This window comes from Phyllopteryx taeniolatus, chromosome 5, assembly GCF_024500385.1.
Source record: "Phyllopteryx taeniolatus isolate TA_2022b chromosome 5, UOR_Ptae_1.2, whole genome shotgun sequence".
NCBI lineage: Eukaryota > Metazoa > Chordata > Actinopteri > Syngnathiformes > Syngnathidae > Phyllopteryx > Phyllopteryx taeniolatus.
The window spans coordinates 25444429-25460676 of NC_084506.1; the positions used below are offsets into that span (position 1 = coordinate 25444429).

Genomic DNA, 16248 nt, shown 5'->3' on the forward strand with positions numbered 1-16248 from the left:
GCTGCTTAATTAGTAAATGAAAGGAGATATTTCATTTTTTTCCTCTCACAGTGTGCGAAAAGGCTTTGGGAAGCTCATGCAAAGGGGAAAAAAAACATTTCAGAGAGCTTTAAGATGAGAGGGAGACGCTCGCATCGGCATTTCTTCGATTAAACTACAAAGACCTTGATCATAAGCAGAGGTTCAACGTGAAGACAAATGTAATAAATATCCTCTGAAGCGTTGCTATTACATTAATTGCACTGCGTCAATCCTGTCACAGAGCTATATAAAAAAAATATATATTTTTAGTGCTGCTTTCTGTTAACTTTTGTGTGTGTGTTCAGACATATCATGCGAGTTTCATCATCCTTGCAGACAGGATGTGCTGGTATATGTTCCCCCCCTCTTTTCTCCCTCGTAGCCTGCGGTCATCACAACAGAATATATTGAGCGCATTATGGATATGAATGCAAGGCCTAGACGCGCGGCGCAAGGGTCAGCGCTTGCAGGCTTTACGTTAGGTTCGCACTTCATTGCCATAAAGCAATAATGCATATCCCTGTTAACTGTCCCTTCCTTACACCAAACGCGGGGGATGAGTGTAATTGAATATGGTGTTCCGTGGCATGGGGGAGAAGTCAAAATTTTCAGGCTCTTTAAACATTTCCTGTTGTTTTAGTTTTCCTGCAGACAGTAATAAAGATGCATTACGATTTTTCGCACCACGTGAACAAGTGGAAGTGGCTCGTAAGCCCTTTGGGCAAAAACACAAGTTTTACAGCTACATTGGGAGTAAATTTCACCCGCTACTATTCCATTTAGACAGTAAGATCTAATTCCATCCAGAAAATGTGTTTTACAATGTCGGAAAATGTGAATATGTCTTTTGTAAAAAGGGTTTCAGGACCTTTGTGGATTTATTGAAGAGACATTGAATACTGCGAGGTATGCTTTGTCATGTCATTTTTAAATACTGAGCAAGGAAAGATTTCTGATAGTTGATAATGTGAATGGCCAAAGTAATCAAAGGCTCGAATCTCTACAGATTATCCTGACCGATTATCTTGTGGTGTGGGCTGTGTTAAGAGTGATACTTTTCTAGTCATGTTTACAGAATGTCTGCATGTGAAACGTTTCACAACAACATATTTTGATGCAGCTATTAATGATAAAAAGATGTTCTTTAAGCCAGAAAGTTAGACTTAAAGGTAAACATTAGAAAATGTGGCTGGATTATTTGTAAAACCCTGAAACATACCACCAAAACACATTATCCTGTCAAAAATGTTCGAGCGAGACCAGATAAAATACCTTCTCGTCGTCCTCGTCATCCTCACCCGTGCTCATGTTCACCTGGGAGAAAATAAAAGGGCAGAGAGAGATTCAAGTGAATGGGGCATTTGTGGGACGGAAGCAGTTTTAACAAACACCTCGTAATGAAATTTCCTTTGAGTACATTCACCCCTATTGGGAGGATCTTGTTTCCATAGAGATGGCATCGTGAGGTGACCTCACACAAAAGGAAGAGGTGAAAGAGAGCTTCACGCGAGCGCTGTCACACCAAAGCAAACTCATTTCGCCGCAACGTAAGCACACAAAAAAACAGGGTGGAAAAAAAAAAACATTTAATTTGGATGTTGTTGCCGATATCCCTTTATATCAAGTCATCCCTGACCCTGATGCGACATTGCCTGAGAACAGAGCTTTTGTCATTGCCAGCCGGAGGGTTACGAGAGGGTCTCGGCAACTGGATGCGGAGGGTGAGCCCGGGCTTTAACATTGCCCAGGGACGCAACCTCTGCTTGCAACTGCAAACACTCTCTCGGCTGAGAGGGCATCACTTTGGGGACGATGTGAGAGCAGGCCAGGCTTCTGGCGGGGCTGGTAGTCGGAAGTGTGAACAGCATTAACCTTCAGAGGGATGTGTAGGACAAACAGTTAGAGAACGCCAGCTCACCCGCTTAAAGGATAAGTGGGAGAAAATGGTTGGTTGGATGGATGGATCTGAGCATTTGTTAACTTTTTTTAGTTATTTATTTATATATTTTAGTATTTGCATTTATACGCTCTCAAAACCTTTTTGTCAGGAAACTTTTTGTCCATTTTATGTTAAAAAAAAAAAGAAGTGAACTCACGCATTCCCAGACTTGCCGTGTTCTTCTGGGTTTAGGATAATTTTATTTTACAGTCGTCTTCAGAAGGTTGAGTCTCCAAAATAAATGCTGTTGTCGTATGAACAAGTGAACAAAACATGTTGTGCATGCTCCACTGAACATTGACAACAGTCTGAACATTGGCTTGCCTGGTCTAAAATCCTCAATTTATTGCCCCTGAAGAAGGCCTTTGTTCTTTTGGCAGGGTGTTTTTTGATCATGATCTTGCTGAATGATTAAGGATTTCCTCATCAGTTTGGTTGCACCTTTTTTGAACTTGTCAGGCAAAATGTTTCTGTAGGGTCCTAAACCCAAACTTTATCCTTGCTATCACATTGGCAAAGGTTCTTTAGCTCATCAGTCTAAAAAAACAGAAATTTTGAGTCTCTTCTCTGCACTCCCCCACCCCCGCAAATTAGGGTTCCTGTGTCTTTTAGACGATGTTAAAATGGCCGTTCCTATCTCAACGTGAATCTGAACATTGATGACACATTTCTGCATGATCTCAATGTGCCTCTTTTCGTGCTTTCTCTCCCTCCGTCCACTCAGTATAACACCCAGCGGGCTTAATTTGAACTTGTTGCACTCCTTTTTTCTGTTTTGAATTACCGACAACCCACACACGAGACTGACACTTTCCCTACCCACACTTTAACTATAATTCAAGTAAATTATGTCAAACTTCCCACTTTTCAAATCGGATGCCAGCGCTGAAAGATACTGCTGGTATTAAGTCTAAAGACAGACTTGTAATAATATATAAATGACAGATTGTGTAGGTTTCAGTGTCTTCATAGTATAAGGTTACTTATGCAAACCGCAATGTCAATTTCACTCACAAGGTCCTGGTTGGAGTTGCCGTTTCTGCCACGGAGCTGAAAGTAGTTCCAGCCGATGAGAAGGAGCAGGAAGAGGGGAAGCATGAAGAGCTCCCAGTGCCATACTGTCACAAGGAAGATCTGAAGAGACAGCACAGGACATAAGTGACATACCGCAGCTCATCATAGTCAAACAATTTCAAAATCCCCTCACGGACGTACTTAAAATTAATTCTAAAATTGATTTAAGCACAGTCGAAATCACTGGAAAAAACTACTACAGACTGTAAAGCCTTTTGAGAGTTTGGCAACAGATTACGTCTGAAAATTCAAGGGACAACTTTTTAATACGTCCAAATCCTATTTATACACATGGCGATAGCACTACGTCGGCAGAGAGCTCTCTTGCTGAACAGAAAGTATGACGGATAGGCGTGGTATGCCGTCTTTTTGAAACAGCACGTCAAATCCTCTTAGAATCTGAGGAGGTCTGACGAGGCACATATGGCAACCAGAGGAGCATTTGCAGCGTTTACCCCGATTGGCGGCGATGATACTGACCCCCGGTAGAAATAAGGCGGATCATGCCGAATGGGTAATCCCTTATAATTCTGTAAAGGAGTGATGCACGAAACGCTACTGCATTTCACAGCGGAGTGCTAATTGGATGGTTGCTTTTAAAGCCACTTAGTGACAGTCTAATGAGTCTGCCTACAACCCAAATGATCGGGAGCATGTGAAAAAGGATTTCACCAGCAGCTTGACAGGGAGGAGGTGGGAAAAAATGGCCCCCATATTAAGTTGAAGCTTAAATAAGCGTGACTACGCTCCTATGTATATCTATTCATTTACAATTACTTTGCCATACTGACAATCGGGGCTGCAGTTCAGCATTTTCCTGCCCTTGGGATTGGGATCGGGGCTGATTGTCAGATGTCACCGATTGCAAAAAAAATTAAATACAGTTAAACTACAGAGACCCTTCGCCACACACCTAGCGATTGAGCACCACGCATCAAATGACAGGCTGCAATGAAAATAAAACTGCGACCCTGTATAGGGTTTTGATTCTCCACATACAATATACTGTATTTTTTCATTATTATTATTTTTTAAATAATCGAACCACAAAAAAAATGGCTTGATTGTATAGGAAGAAGCAGATGGTCATAAAGAAGAGGAAATGTGTGCAAATAAGGAGAGAGTGAGGATATTTGGAGGCTGCTGGCAATAATCTATCCAGTCACGGGTAAATATGAAATTATAAATATAGTTGAGTAATATAAAACACTATATATATATATATATATATATATATATATATATAGCATTAGTAAGGCTTGGTGGTGCTGGAGCCAACTGGGTCTCGCTTACACTTAAAGTGTCATAAGCCAAAGACCACCTGTAAGTGCAGTCTGAGGTTCACGACTGGAGTTTTGTGTGCGAAGCAGTGATTGTGTCAATAATCCTTTTTGTTTCCCTTTTGAAAATCAATTTTCTCAGTAGGGTCGTTGATGAGATGGAGTCTTTCCAAGCTGCCTTTGAGCGAGAGGCCAGGTACAACCTGGACTGGTCGCCAGACAATCACAGGGCATATAGTATATAGACAAACAAGCATTTACTGTATATTTACACCTATGGACAATTTAGAGTCTTCAGTGAACCTAACATACACATTTTTTGGGAATGTGGGAGGAAACCAGCGTACCCAGATTCAAACCCGGAATCTCAGAACTGTGAGGCTGATGTGCTAACCACTACCACGCCATGCTACCCCCTATCGAAACTAAATCCATTTTTATAGCATTTGTCCTGGAGCCTCCAACAGCTGACTTTGGGCGAGAGACGGGGTACACTATGGGCTGGTTGCCAGCTAATCACGGCACAAATAAACAAACAACCATTTATGCTCACTTTCACACCTATGGACAATATATAGTCTTCAATGATTCTAACATGTTTTTGGCGTAAGACCTTATAGAAAATCAATCACATTAAAAAACACTGTCTTCAATAAAAGGGAAAGTGTTAAAAAGGTGTTAATTTTTTTAAAAACTAGTTTATTTCCTAGCAATGACTGCAAGACCCCATACCCGCGCAATGCTAGCACCTTAAAGCGAGAAGATAACAACAGGCTCACAAGAGCTGGAGGCTGTTTGACGAGTGAACAATATGTTTGCGTGAAAGCCCGAGACAGGACGTGAAACACGGAGCGAGCGAGCGAGAAAGAGCTCGGGGCCTCGGTATAGCGGGGCCCCGCAAACAACAGACTGCTTGTGTCACAGTCACCATGTGCGGCGCGTGTACACGTTGGTTCCCGGGGGCCAGTCTACCTTGTGCCGCACCAGGACTCAGGGAACAGTGAGTCATGCAGACAAACGCCCCCGAGCCTCTCCACTGCACCACTTAGTATGCTTTGACAGAACAGTAGGTGAGCTGAGACGACGACAATGAATCCCCGCTATTTGCAAGGGGATAGCGAAAGAGCCTGCTGTGAGAAGCGAAAAAAATACAAATAATTAACACACACCAAAAAAAAAAAAAAAAAAAAAAAAACCTAACAAAAAAAAGTTTAAAATTGCCTATATTAATAGTTAAAACCAGTGATTCTCACAGTGTGGTATGGGCACCACTAGTGTTATGCAGGATCCCTATAGTGGTACGTGAAAGACTTACTGACAAAGTACAGTTCAGTTGTATTTAAAAGTTTATGCATCATGATGAATTCACTGTAGCTCCTTCTGGTGTGTGCATCTTGGCCACTGGGGGGCAGTATAATAGAGTCATGGAGACAAAAATGAAGAAGCGTTTCATTCTGTGACTGTCAGTGACTCATCAATCAGCAATAATATGAATTGGATAAAGGATAAATAATATATACCTGTTCAGTGTTGTTATATTGTCTGGCTACATGTGTTGCTGTACCGTTTCTCTTCAAATATATGTTCCTAACAACGCCCAATTGATGCTATTCGTTAGGCCGTCTATGGTGCATCCAATTATGCGTTTGCATTAAGCTAGCGGACTTAAAGGCAAAGTTAGGTAGGTTTTTTTAAATACAGAAGGTGTAATTCTCTTTGCTTTATGTTTAACATAAACATGACAGTAAACTTCAATTGGGAGTGGCATTAAACAGCTAGAAATATCTTTTTGGAAAATTGTCCACTATCTGCCAAACTGAAGCTTGTTCGGAAGTGAGCTGAATAGAGTTCACTGCTTCCATACATCCAACTTTTTTGCTCGCAAGTCAAGGCAAAAAACTCTTCTGAAAAACAGCTCACATCTCAAAAATCTCATACATCTGGTCACTCATATCACAAGGCACCAGTGTAGTTGAATTCACAAATTGGTGGGGGTTCACTATACAGGGACGAGGTTCACAAATAGACAGTATGCTGTTGTTATTGTTATAATAGCTCATTTGCATTACAGCGACAAACTAGCACAAGTGGGGGGTAAGAGTAAAAAAAAAAAATACAAATAAAAAATATATAAGGTAAACTATGAATATGCATGGAGGCTCCGTTATGAATAACCTGCGTCATGTGTTGTCACCTTGGCTCCCGTGAGACACTTGGAGAGCAATGCTCACCCCCTCGGCCCCCGTGAGGAATTCAGCTGGCTGGCCGACTGGTAGCTTGTCATTTTTCACCCATATTGCCATTATAAAAAAATGGATAAGGGGAGGAAGGGAAAAGTGACACGAGCTCAGCAGGATTGTCGCAGCTCCTTGCCCTCGCCAGGCGAAAGCTGCTGCATTAACCACTAAAAGTCTAATTGCTCGGCCTCCGTCTTCCGGCGGGAGTCAACAGAGGGAGCCAATTCATTTCCGGCCGAAGGGGGGAGAGAATCTGTCACAGGTATTCATAATCGCAATTGCAAATTTCTGCTTGCCGCGTTCCGGCTCAGCGGACAAGATAAAAGCCTACAGGAAGACAATGCCTGGTGTCGGGAGAAACGTGAGCACCTAAATGAGGGTATAAACCAAAACTGTCAGACATATCGCTTCCATTTCTCCCTCACCGGTGTACAAGCTTTCTTTGGGAGGAAAAGTGAAACATCTGGATGGGAAAAAAAAAAAACTTCACTCAGGTGCTGCCGTTGTCAAGTATCCCAAAGTAATTAGCAAAGGCAAAAGTGTTACCCCCCCCCCCCCCCACACACACACACACACAATGTCTCCTCACATCCTCCAGAGTCTGCCCCCACCCCCCACTACTAGAATGGAGACGGGACTAATTCCCCCCAACTAAGTGGCTTGTGTTGTATTAGGAAGTGGCTGAGTGATTAAAGGACACGTTGGACAAAGTGCAACTGTAAATCTGTATAAAAATAATCAGTGCTTTAATTGCCGTCAAAGACGAGCGTAGGCGCTTTTTTCCTCTCCCTCCCCACCTTCCTTCCATCAACAAATTGCACGCAGTGAGCAAAACCGCAACCTTTTGAAACACGACAGATGCGTTAAATGCAGCAGACGAAACATTGGGAGGAACGGCCCCCCCCCCCTATCAGAACCCGAGCGGTGTTCTGTTATTGGACTTCTGTGCTCATCACGGATTGTCCATAACGAACACCATGTTCAAGTATAAGGGTGTCCACACGTGCACTTGGCACCAGGACACCCTTAGGTCGCAGTTCGACGATCGACTTTGTGGTCGAGTCATCGGACTTGCGGCCGGATGTCTTGGAAACTCTGGTGAAGAGAGGGGCGGAGATGTCAACTGACCACCACCTGGTGGTGAGTTGGCTCCAATGCCAGTCCGACGTGGCAGGCCCAAACGTATTGTGAGGGTCTGCTGGGAACGTCTGGCAGAAGCCCCTGTCAGATGGAGTTTCAACTCCCATCTCTGACAAAACTTTGCTCACGTTCTGGGGGAGGCGGGGGACATCGAGTCCGAGTGGACCATGTTCCGCGCCTCCATTGCTGAGGCGGCTGACCGGAGCTGTGGCCGTAAGGTGGCGGCAATCCCCGAACCCATCAAGCTGAAGAAGGAGTTCTATCGGGCCTTTTTGGCCTGTAGGACTCCTGAGGCAGCTGATGGGTACCGGCTGGCCAAGCAGAATGTAGCTTTGGTGGTCACTGAGGCAAAAACTCAGGTATGGGAGGAGTTCAGTGAGGCCATGGAGAAAGAATTCCGGACGGCTTCGAGGAAATTCTGGTCCACCATCCGGCGTCTCAGGAGAGGAAAGCAGTGCACCACCAACACTGTGTATAGTGGGGATGGGGCGCTGCTGACCTTGACTCGGGACGTTGTGAGTCGGTGGAGAGACGACTTCGAAGACCTCCTCAATTCCACCGACACGCCATCCCATGAGGAAGCAGAGTCTGGGTTCTCTGAGGCGGGCTCTCCTATCTCTGGGGTTGAGGTCACCGAGGTGCTTAAAAAGTAGTGGATGAGATTTGCCCGGAGTTTTTAAAGGCTCTGGATGTTGTGGGGCTGTCCTGGTTGACACGCCTCTGCAACATCGCGTGGACATCGGGGACGGTGCCTCTGGATTGGCAGACTGGGGTGGTGGTCCCCCTTTTTAAGAAGGGGAACCGGAGGCTGTGTTCCAACTCCAGGTCGATCACACTCCTCAGCCTCCCTGGTAAGGTCTATTCAGGGGTGCTGGAGAGGAGGGTCCGTCCGGAAGTCGAATCTCAGATTCAGGAGGAGCAGTGCGGCGTTCGACCGTGCCCCTCGGGGGGTCCTATGGGGGGGTGCTTCGGGAGTATGGGGTACCGAACCCCGTGATGTGGGCTGTTCGGTCCCTGTACAACCAGAGTCAGAGTTTGGTCCGCATATCTGGCAGTAAGTCGGACTCGTTCCCGGTGAGGGTTGGACTCCGCCAAGGCTGCCCTTTGTCACCGATTCTGTTCATAACTTTTATGGACAGAATTTCAAGGCGCAGCCAAGGCGTTGAGGGGGTCCGGTTTGGTGCCCTCAGTATTGCATCTCTGCTTTTTGCAGATGATGTGGTTCTGTTGGCTTCATCAAGCCGTGATCTCCAACTCTCACTGGAGCAGTTCGCAGCTGAGTGTGAAGCGGCTGGGATGAGAATCCGCACCTCCAAATCTGAGACCATGGCCCTCAGTCGAAAAAGGGTGGCATGCCCTCTCCAGGTCGGGGATGAGATCCTGCCCCAAGTGGAGGAGTTCAAGTATCTTGGGGTCTTGTTCACGAGTGAGGGAAGAATGGAACGGGAGATCGACAGGCGGATCGGTGCAGCGTCTGCAGTGATGCGGACTTTGTATCAATCCGTTGTGGTAAAGAAGGAGCTAAGCCGGAAGGGGAAGCTCTCGATTTACCGGTCGGTCTACGTTCCTACCCTCACCTATGGTCACGAGCTGTGGAACCGAAAGCACAAGATCCCTGAAAAAAGCGGCCGAAATGAGTTTCCTCCGCAGGGTGTCCGGGCTCTCCCTTAGAGATAGGGTGAGAAGCTCAGTCATCCGTGGGGATCTCAGAGTAGAGTCGCTGCTCCTCCACATCGAGAGGAGCCAGATGAGGTGGCTTGGGCATCTGATTCGGATGCCTCCCAGACGCCTCCCTGGTGAGGTGTTCTGGGCACGTCCCACCGGGAGGAGACCCCGGGGACGACCCAGGACACGCTGGAGAGACTACGTCTTTCGGCTGGCCTGGGAACGCCTCGGGATCCCCCCGGAAGAGCTGGATGAAGTGGCTGGGGAGAGGGAAGTTTGGGCGTTGGTGCTAAAGCTACTGCCCCGGCGACCTGACCTTGGATAAGCGGTAGAAAATGGATAGATGAAACAATGCGAGGAGATAAACGATGTAGTCGAGCACATGGCACAAGCAGCCAACACAAGGGTGGGCAAAGTATACAGTATATACATACAGCCCGCTCCATTCTACCATCCGCCCTACTGAACAGTTACATCAAGAGTCCCGTAATATATCTCACATTGTTTTCATAAAAACGGATAATTATAATGTATGTATTTCATTAAATAATTGGTTAATTGATTTATTATAAATAATATTAAAATAATTAAATAATTCAAATAAAATTAAAAAGAATAATTTTGACCTACAATAAACAACATTTATTCATTTAGTTAAATTGCAATTCATTAGTTAAATTGCTTAATGAATGTTTATTTAATTCAATTTAATTAAGTATAAATAATATAATTTAAAAATAATGTATTTTTAGTATTTATCATAATTGTCATGATTTATAACAATATCGGTATTTATCTGATTACATAATTACAATTTTTAATTGAATTTATTAATATATTTTTCATGTATTTTTAATTCAAATTATTCAGAATTAAATTAATTATAAATAATACAATTTAAAAATGTGAATGAACTATTTTATATCTGTACTTGAACTTTAAAAAATAACAAATACATTTTAACCTCATCTTCAAATGACCTGACTATTAAAAATCAAATGTGGCCATTGAGCACAAATGTTTACCCACCCCTGGGCAACAAATGACTTGCATTTGAAAAAGTGTTAGTGTATAAGTTAAGGAGGAGCGTCCCTACATTTAGGTTAAAAAATAGCTGCATGATTCCAAGCGGGGTGCCCGGGGAGGAGAAAAAAAACAATGTATTAATACAATAATTAGCACGGAGAGGAGTATCTACTATATACTGTGTATAATGGAGATGCACTCTCCGTAGCCACCTGTATGCGCTGGGAGAAGAGGGCAAGCCTGGCCAGAACAAATCTGCAAGGGGGGTTAAGAACAGCCTGACAGAGTTGTTTATAGCGCCATTAATATGATTCCACTAAATGTACCATGCAGAGACCCCCGCCCCCCTTCCCACAAATACTACCCTTTGCTTGGCCGCACGGAATTGGGCACCTAATAATAAAGCACTCAGCGATTAAAAAGTGTGAATAAAACAACTTAAAGCTGAGCAAGCACGGCGGTTGCAGTGCCACCCACGCTCTCCCGGGAGGGAGCGTGGGGGATAAAAGATCAACAAAAGGAACAAAGACATCCCGCAAAAGAGTTTCTGACATCCTGTAAATTGATTAACAAGAGGAAGAGGCAGTGGGGTGGCGAACAGTTTAGCCACGCTAGCTGACTGAGTGGCAGGCGTGGCAGCAGACTGGCAAATGCTTCCCTTTACAAGCTGGACTCCATAATACTTACGTATACAGTAAACCCCCACCTATTGATGGTCCGCTAGTCACAAATTTACGCATTTGCTTGGAGATCTGTGGATCCTATCCTTGGCTATTCGCTAAAAAAAAAAAAAAAAAAAAAAAAAAACTCACCTGTTTCGCATTTTCATGCTCCCAAAATGCCACAAGATAGCACCAAAGCCCTGGCAAATAGGAAAGTAGCAATTGGTGGCAAGAAAGTATTATTGAAGTGATACATCTTGACTGCCAAACCAACAAGTCTAGCCTGGGCTGTATTCTTAGTTAGTCTTCGCAGCATGCGCATGTAGACATTTTCAGCAAAAAACGGGTAGATTCCCCCCCACCCAAAAAAATAAAAAATAAATAATAAATATGCGTGCGTGAGTAGGGGAATCCATGAATGCCGAACTGCGAATATGTGGGGGTCCACTGTGGCAGGGCATTGAAAGGCAAGGGCATACAACTTCCCTGAAGGAAGTTGTGCCCGTGTTGTTGTTGCTGTTTTTTTGGAAATTAATGACAATGAATCATTTTAAATGTCATGGTAGTGTGTGTACATAGCGGCACGGTAATCTCGTGATGAGCACGTTTGCTTCACAATTGAGAAGTTCTGTGTACATGGATGATAGGTTCGTGAAAGACTCGAAATTGTTCAAGGGAGCAGCACAGTGTGATTGTTGTAAATAAGTCTGCCTTGCAGTCTGGAGATCCCGGTTTGAATCTTCATTTGATAGGTGTGAATGCGAGTGTGATTGCTTGTTTGTCAATGTGAGAGACAGGGTACACCCTGGACTGGTCGCCAGTCAATCCCAGGGCAGTAAACGATCATTCATACTCACATTGACATCTACGGACAATTAAGTCTTGATTGAATCTGGCAAGCATGTTTTTGGAACGCCGGACGAAGCCGGAGTCCGAGAAAAAACGGAGAGCACATCAGCCAGAAAATAATTGTACAATATATATTTTAAATGTATTTTTTAAATAGTTTGTTAATTACTAATGATTAAATTGACCACAAATACTATAATTTAAACATGCAAAATTATTATTTTATTATAAAAATAAAAGATGCTAGTAAAATAAGTTATATTTTATCTATGTAATAATTGGTTATTTTATTACAATTAACTTAATTATAACAAAAAAATTACAAATAAACATGAATTATTATTTCATTAGTAAAAGAACAATTTTTAAATAAAACAAAATTGTATTAAATAATTATATTGACTAATTATAACTAATCACAAACAATAATGTTTAAAAATAACAATGTATTTCACGTTTTACATAAAATTGTAAAAAAAAAATTTTTAAACCTCATTTACAAATGGGCCCTTTGTCCATTTTAAAAATCAAATATGCCCCTTAAATTCAAAGTTTGTCCACCCCTGCTTTAACCATTGTTGGGTTTACAGTAGAACTATAAAGACAACATTTAAAGGATCAATTTGTCACTGCAGGGAAACAAATTGAAATGATTAGAAAAATTCAAAGAATCAAAAGGCACACGCACATGTCGCTGATCTTGAAACCGAGGGCCGGTTGCCAGGGAGCGTCGAGGCTCCCAAACAGCTGTAAACGCAGAGCAATGAGACATGTAATGTGTGTTGAGCTCGGGCCAGAGCGGGGACAGGCTTTCAGGGGTGGGGCGGGGGGTGAAAGAGGGAGGGGGTGTCGGCAGCCAGGCGGAGGAAGCGCAGATAAGATTTCTCTTTGGGGCATGCAGAGAGAGTGTGTGGGCAGCCGCGGCGCTCTGAGCAAATTATTTCTGAATAAATATTTCACATACGCTCAGCTCATGTCGTATCGACTGAGGAGGAGGAGGAAGTGAAACATATAGTAGAGAGGCTCCTTTGTGAGAGTATGAAAAAGGGAAAAAAATGCTTCTTTTCAGGTAGAGGTCAGTTGCACTTGGAATTTGATTTTCAAGTAATGAATGGACTCAACTGAAGTTTTTTTTTTTTGCAAATGGCTAATATGGTTTCTTGTCAGAACAAAATTTACCAAAGGTTTCTACGTGGGCTCACAAGCCCTGTCCTGTCGTATATTTTCATCACAGTTACAAATGAAAAGGCATAAAGATCCACCACACTGCATGACTTAACAATGGAACAGGACAAGTACAAAAAAAAAAAAAGTAAATAATAACACACACGGGGTAGGTAGCAGTGACTGGCTCACTACTGTCCTGTCCCGTCCTGTCTTGTTTGTACTTGTTGCTAAAAGAGTGTAGCATTGCCTTTCCACATATAGCTCAAATCCACATCCTATGTAATGTTATTATTGATATGTTGTCATTGGCTATCCTCCGCTAACCTCTTTCTGTCTGACTGCATTTCCAATAAATATCAGTATCAATACAAATTGAAGCTGCAAGCAGATATGAATCAGACCCTCGCAACCACTTTTTCATGGCAAATCTCATCCCAACCAAATGACCATCAAACTTTGACACCATTCTTCACAAGCATTTGATGGAGTAAGCAAAAAAGCTTGCCAATATAGAGTCGCCCATCTATCTAGTATAACTGATTCCGATTGGGGATCATTTGGGCAATTTCCTGAGAAGTAGTGGTAGACTTTTTTTGTGCGTACGATCATGATACACGTCCACAACATTTCACGTCGATTGGTGGAACTGGTTGCGGAGAGGTATTTTTTTTTCTAACTTTCTGCTACTCAGTGAGTTTTGTAACAATAACAGCGACGTTGTCCGAGCGCTCCACTCTCCAGGCATGACTAATGAATTTAGGATCAATCCAATTTAAACTAAGGCAACAGTTGGATTAAGCGTGGGTTAATTGATCATGCCCGGAGAGTGATGCACAAGGATGACGTCATAGAAAAGCGACTGTTGTCCCTCTCGGACGTTATATTCGTGTAGCAAAAGAAATAACGCAATACTCCACACATCAAAACAACAATATAACTGATAGGTTATATCACACGGTTTATTTTTTTATTTTTATTGCACTACGATATGTATCGCTGTATCGTATAGCTCTAGGCCCAAGCGGACATATGTGCAAAATTTCCTCTCTGGAACATTTTCAACTTCTCTGTAACAGTGGAGCATATGGAAACTGCCCATAACAAAATATATAAACATAAATATGCTTTGCAAATCCAATTGTATAGCAAACTCTCCTGTTGTACAGCAAAACTGTTATGGCATTAAAAAGCATACAGATCCACCACACCGCATAACAGACTTAGGGGGGGAAAAAAAGAACTAAATTTAGTCCTGATCAGTCATTGTCACTTACTTCAGGGCAATTAAAAATAAACCAATTTGTCCGACTTGTGCGGAGAAGATAAGAAAATGCTCGTAACGAAGTCTGCACAGTCTCTCCATCGACAAGCAAAGCATTAGCATGTGCTCCCAAGGGCCAGATCTGGATGCTGTCCCTCCACCCCTCACCCTCCCTGCCTGTCTGACACATGCCAGGGCCACAGCAGCACCGGTTCGGCGGGGGCCGGTCAGCAGGGGGGGCCCGTAGTGCCTGTCAGCAACAGCCTAGCTGACCCCGCACTCGGGCGCTGGCCACTAGTGTTTAATCCGTGTCGGGTGCGTTAACACTGAGCGACCTCCTGGGTGACAGATCTGCCATGTGAGCCTTTCCCCCCTACCCAAAGAGTGGGGGTGGGGGAATGGCATGGACTCGCTGTCAGCTCCGCTCACACGTACGTTAACACACCAGGGCATAGAGCCATCTCCTTGCCTTCCCACACTGGGGCGAGGGGTGGGTCAGCGCCTCAAGTGCCTGGGGTGAGATGTCCACTGTGGCCAGTAAGGTGGCGAGTAAGTCATTAAAATCCGACACATGCGGTGGGGTTAAACACGAAGCATTCCTCCGTGAGGGGCAACTTGTAATAAATGTTTAAGGAAAATAAAAACAAGTGAGAGAAGCTCAGGCTCAAGTTTCTGTATTAATCTACAAGTAAACCTCCACCGGCTAAATAAACACACTATTCGCAGAGGTTAGGGACCCAGGCCTTGACGCAAATAATGTTTATAATTACCGATGCATCGTGAGCACGTTCCAGGCCGATCTAGAGAGACCTTTTTTTGTTTGTAGTTTTACCCCTCCAACATGTCTTAACACCTTTAAAATTATTAAAAGACCAGAAAAAAAAAATGAATAAAAAACATGAAAGCTTGAAAGCAAACAAATTGAAAGCAAATTGAGAGCCAAGGACCCCAATGGAAATAAGTCTGACTTTATTGAGCCATCCTTGACATCTATTTTTGTAATCCATGACAGGTATAGTAAACTGATATCTTTAACAAACCAAACCAAAAGGAAAAAATGTATAGAAAATACTGTGCATTATGCATTGTCTGTGTACATGATTGTGCCTGAAGAGTAACTTGTGATGTCAGCAAGTCTGTGTGTGAGTCTCTGGGTGAGAGTTGTGGCAGACATCAGCTGCCGCTTTAGTGTGCTCATTGTGTCTGTGCATCTTTCTGGTCTCCCGGCGTTCAATAAACAGCTAAAAAGTGCATTAGCAACTGTGGCTCTCCTTTCCCATCTATGAGGGCATTACAGTAAGTATACTGTAAAAAAAATATTTTAAAAAAAGATCACTTTAAATCACGTCATAATAACTAACTTTGTAGAAAACAGCAAAAACAAACAAAAAAAGACTGTTATTTAATGTTAACATAAAAATGTCTTCGTATGTAAAAAAATTAATAAATAGAGACAGGCAAAACAATTAAACACGCTTCCACCAGATGGCAGAAGGTACAAGTGACCTGTGTAGCCACCAGATGCCATTCACGCAACACAATAGATTTGTGTTCAACTATGCCGGCTCAGATTTCACACTGAGTGAGTACATTTGTGAATAAATTTTGACCAGATCATCATTTCAGTACATATATATTTGGTGAATTGTTTTTGTTTGGTGGTGTACTGTAAGATTTCTCTAATATAAAATATGTGCCTTGGATCAATAAAGGTTGGGAAAGACTGGTGTAAAGAAGCACCTGGCGCCGCTACGTGAGGAAATGTGGTTTATCGAGACCGATTTAACATGATGAATTATACTTTTAAAAGTGAAATATGAGCGCTCTTCTTTTTCACAGTCCTAATGAAGAGAAAACGTTGCTCCGATGAGGGAGGCCATGTTTCAAGGTTGCGCATGGCATTCTTTCAATCTCGAGAACTGTCTCC

The 16248-nt window shown here is 43.1% G+C and overlaps 1 protein-coding gene across 11 annotated transcripts in view; it reads right to left on the minus strand.

Moving 5' to 3' along the window:
• LOC133478277 (multiple C2 and transmembrane domain-containing protein 2-like) overlaps nt 1-16248 on the minus strand; it is a 63409-nt gene that overhangs the window by 12993 nt on the left and 34168 nt on the right. For all 11 annotated transcript variants that reach the window (XM_061774140.1, XM_061774138.1, XM_061774148.1 and 8 more), the window contains 2 exons: nt 2975-3094; nt 1294-1335 (listed from right to left, as the gene is read on the minus strand). In XM_061774140.1, the coding sequence (XP_061630124.1) occupies nt 1294-1335; nt 2975-3094 (162 nt within the window). The remainder of the gene's footprint in view (nt 1-1293; nt 1336-2974; nt 3095-16248) is intronic.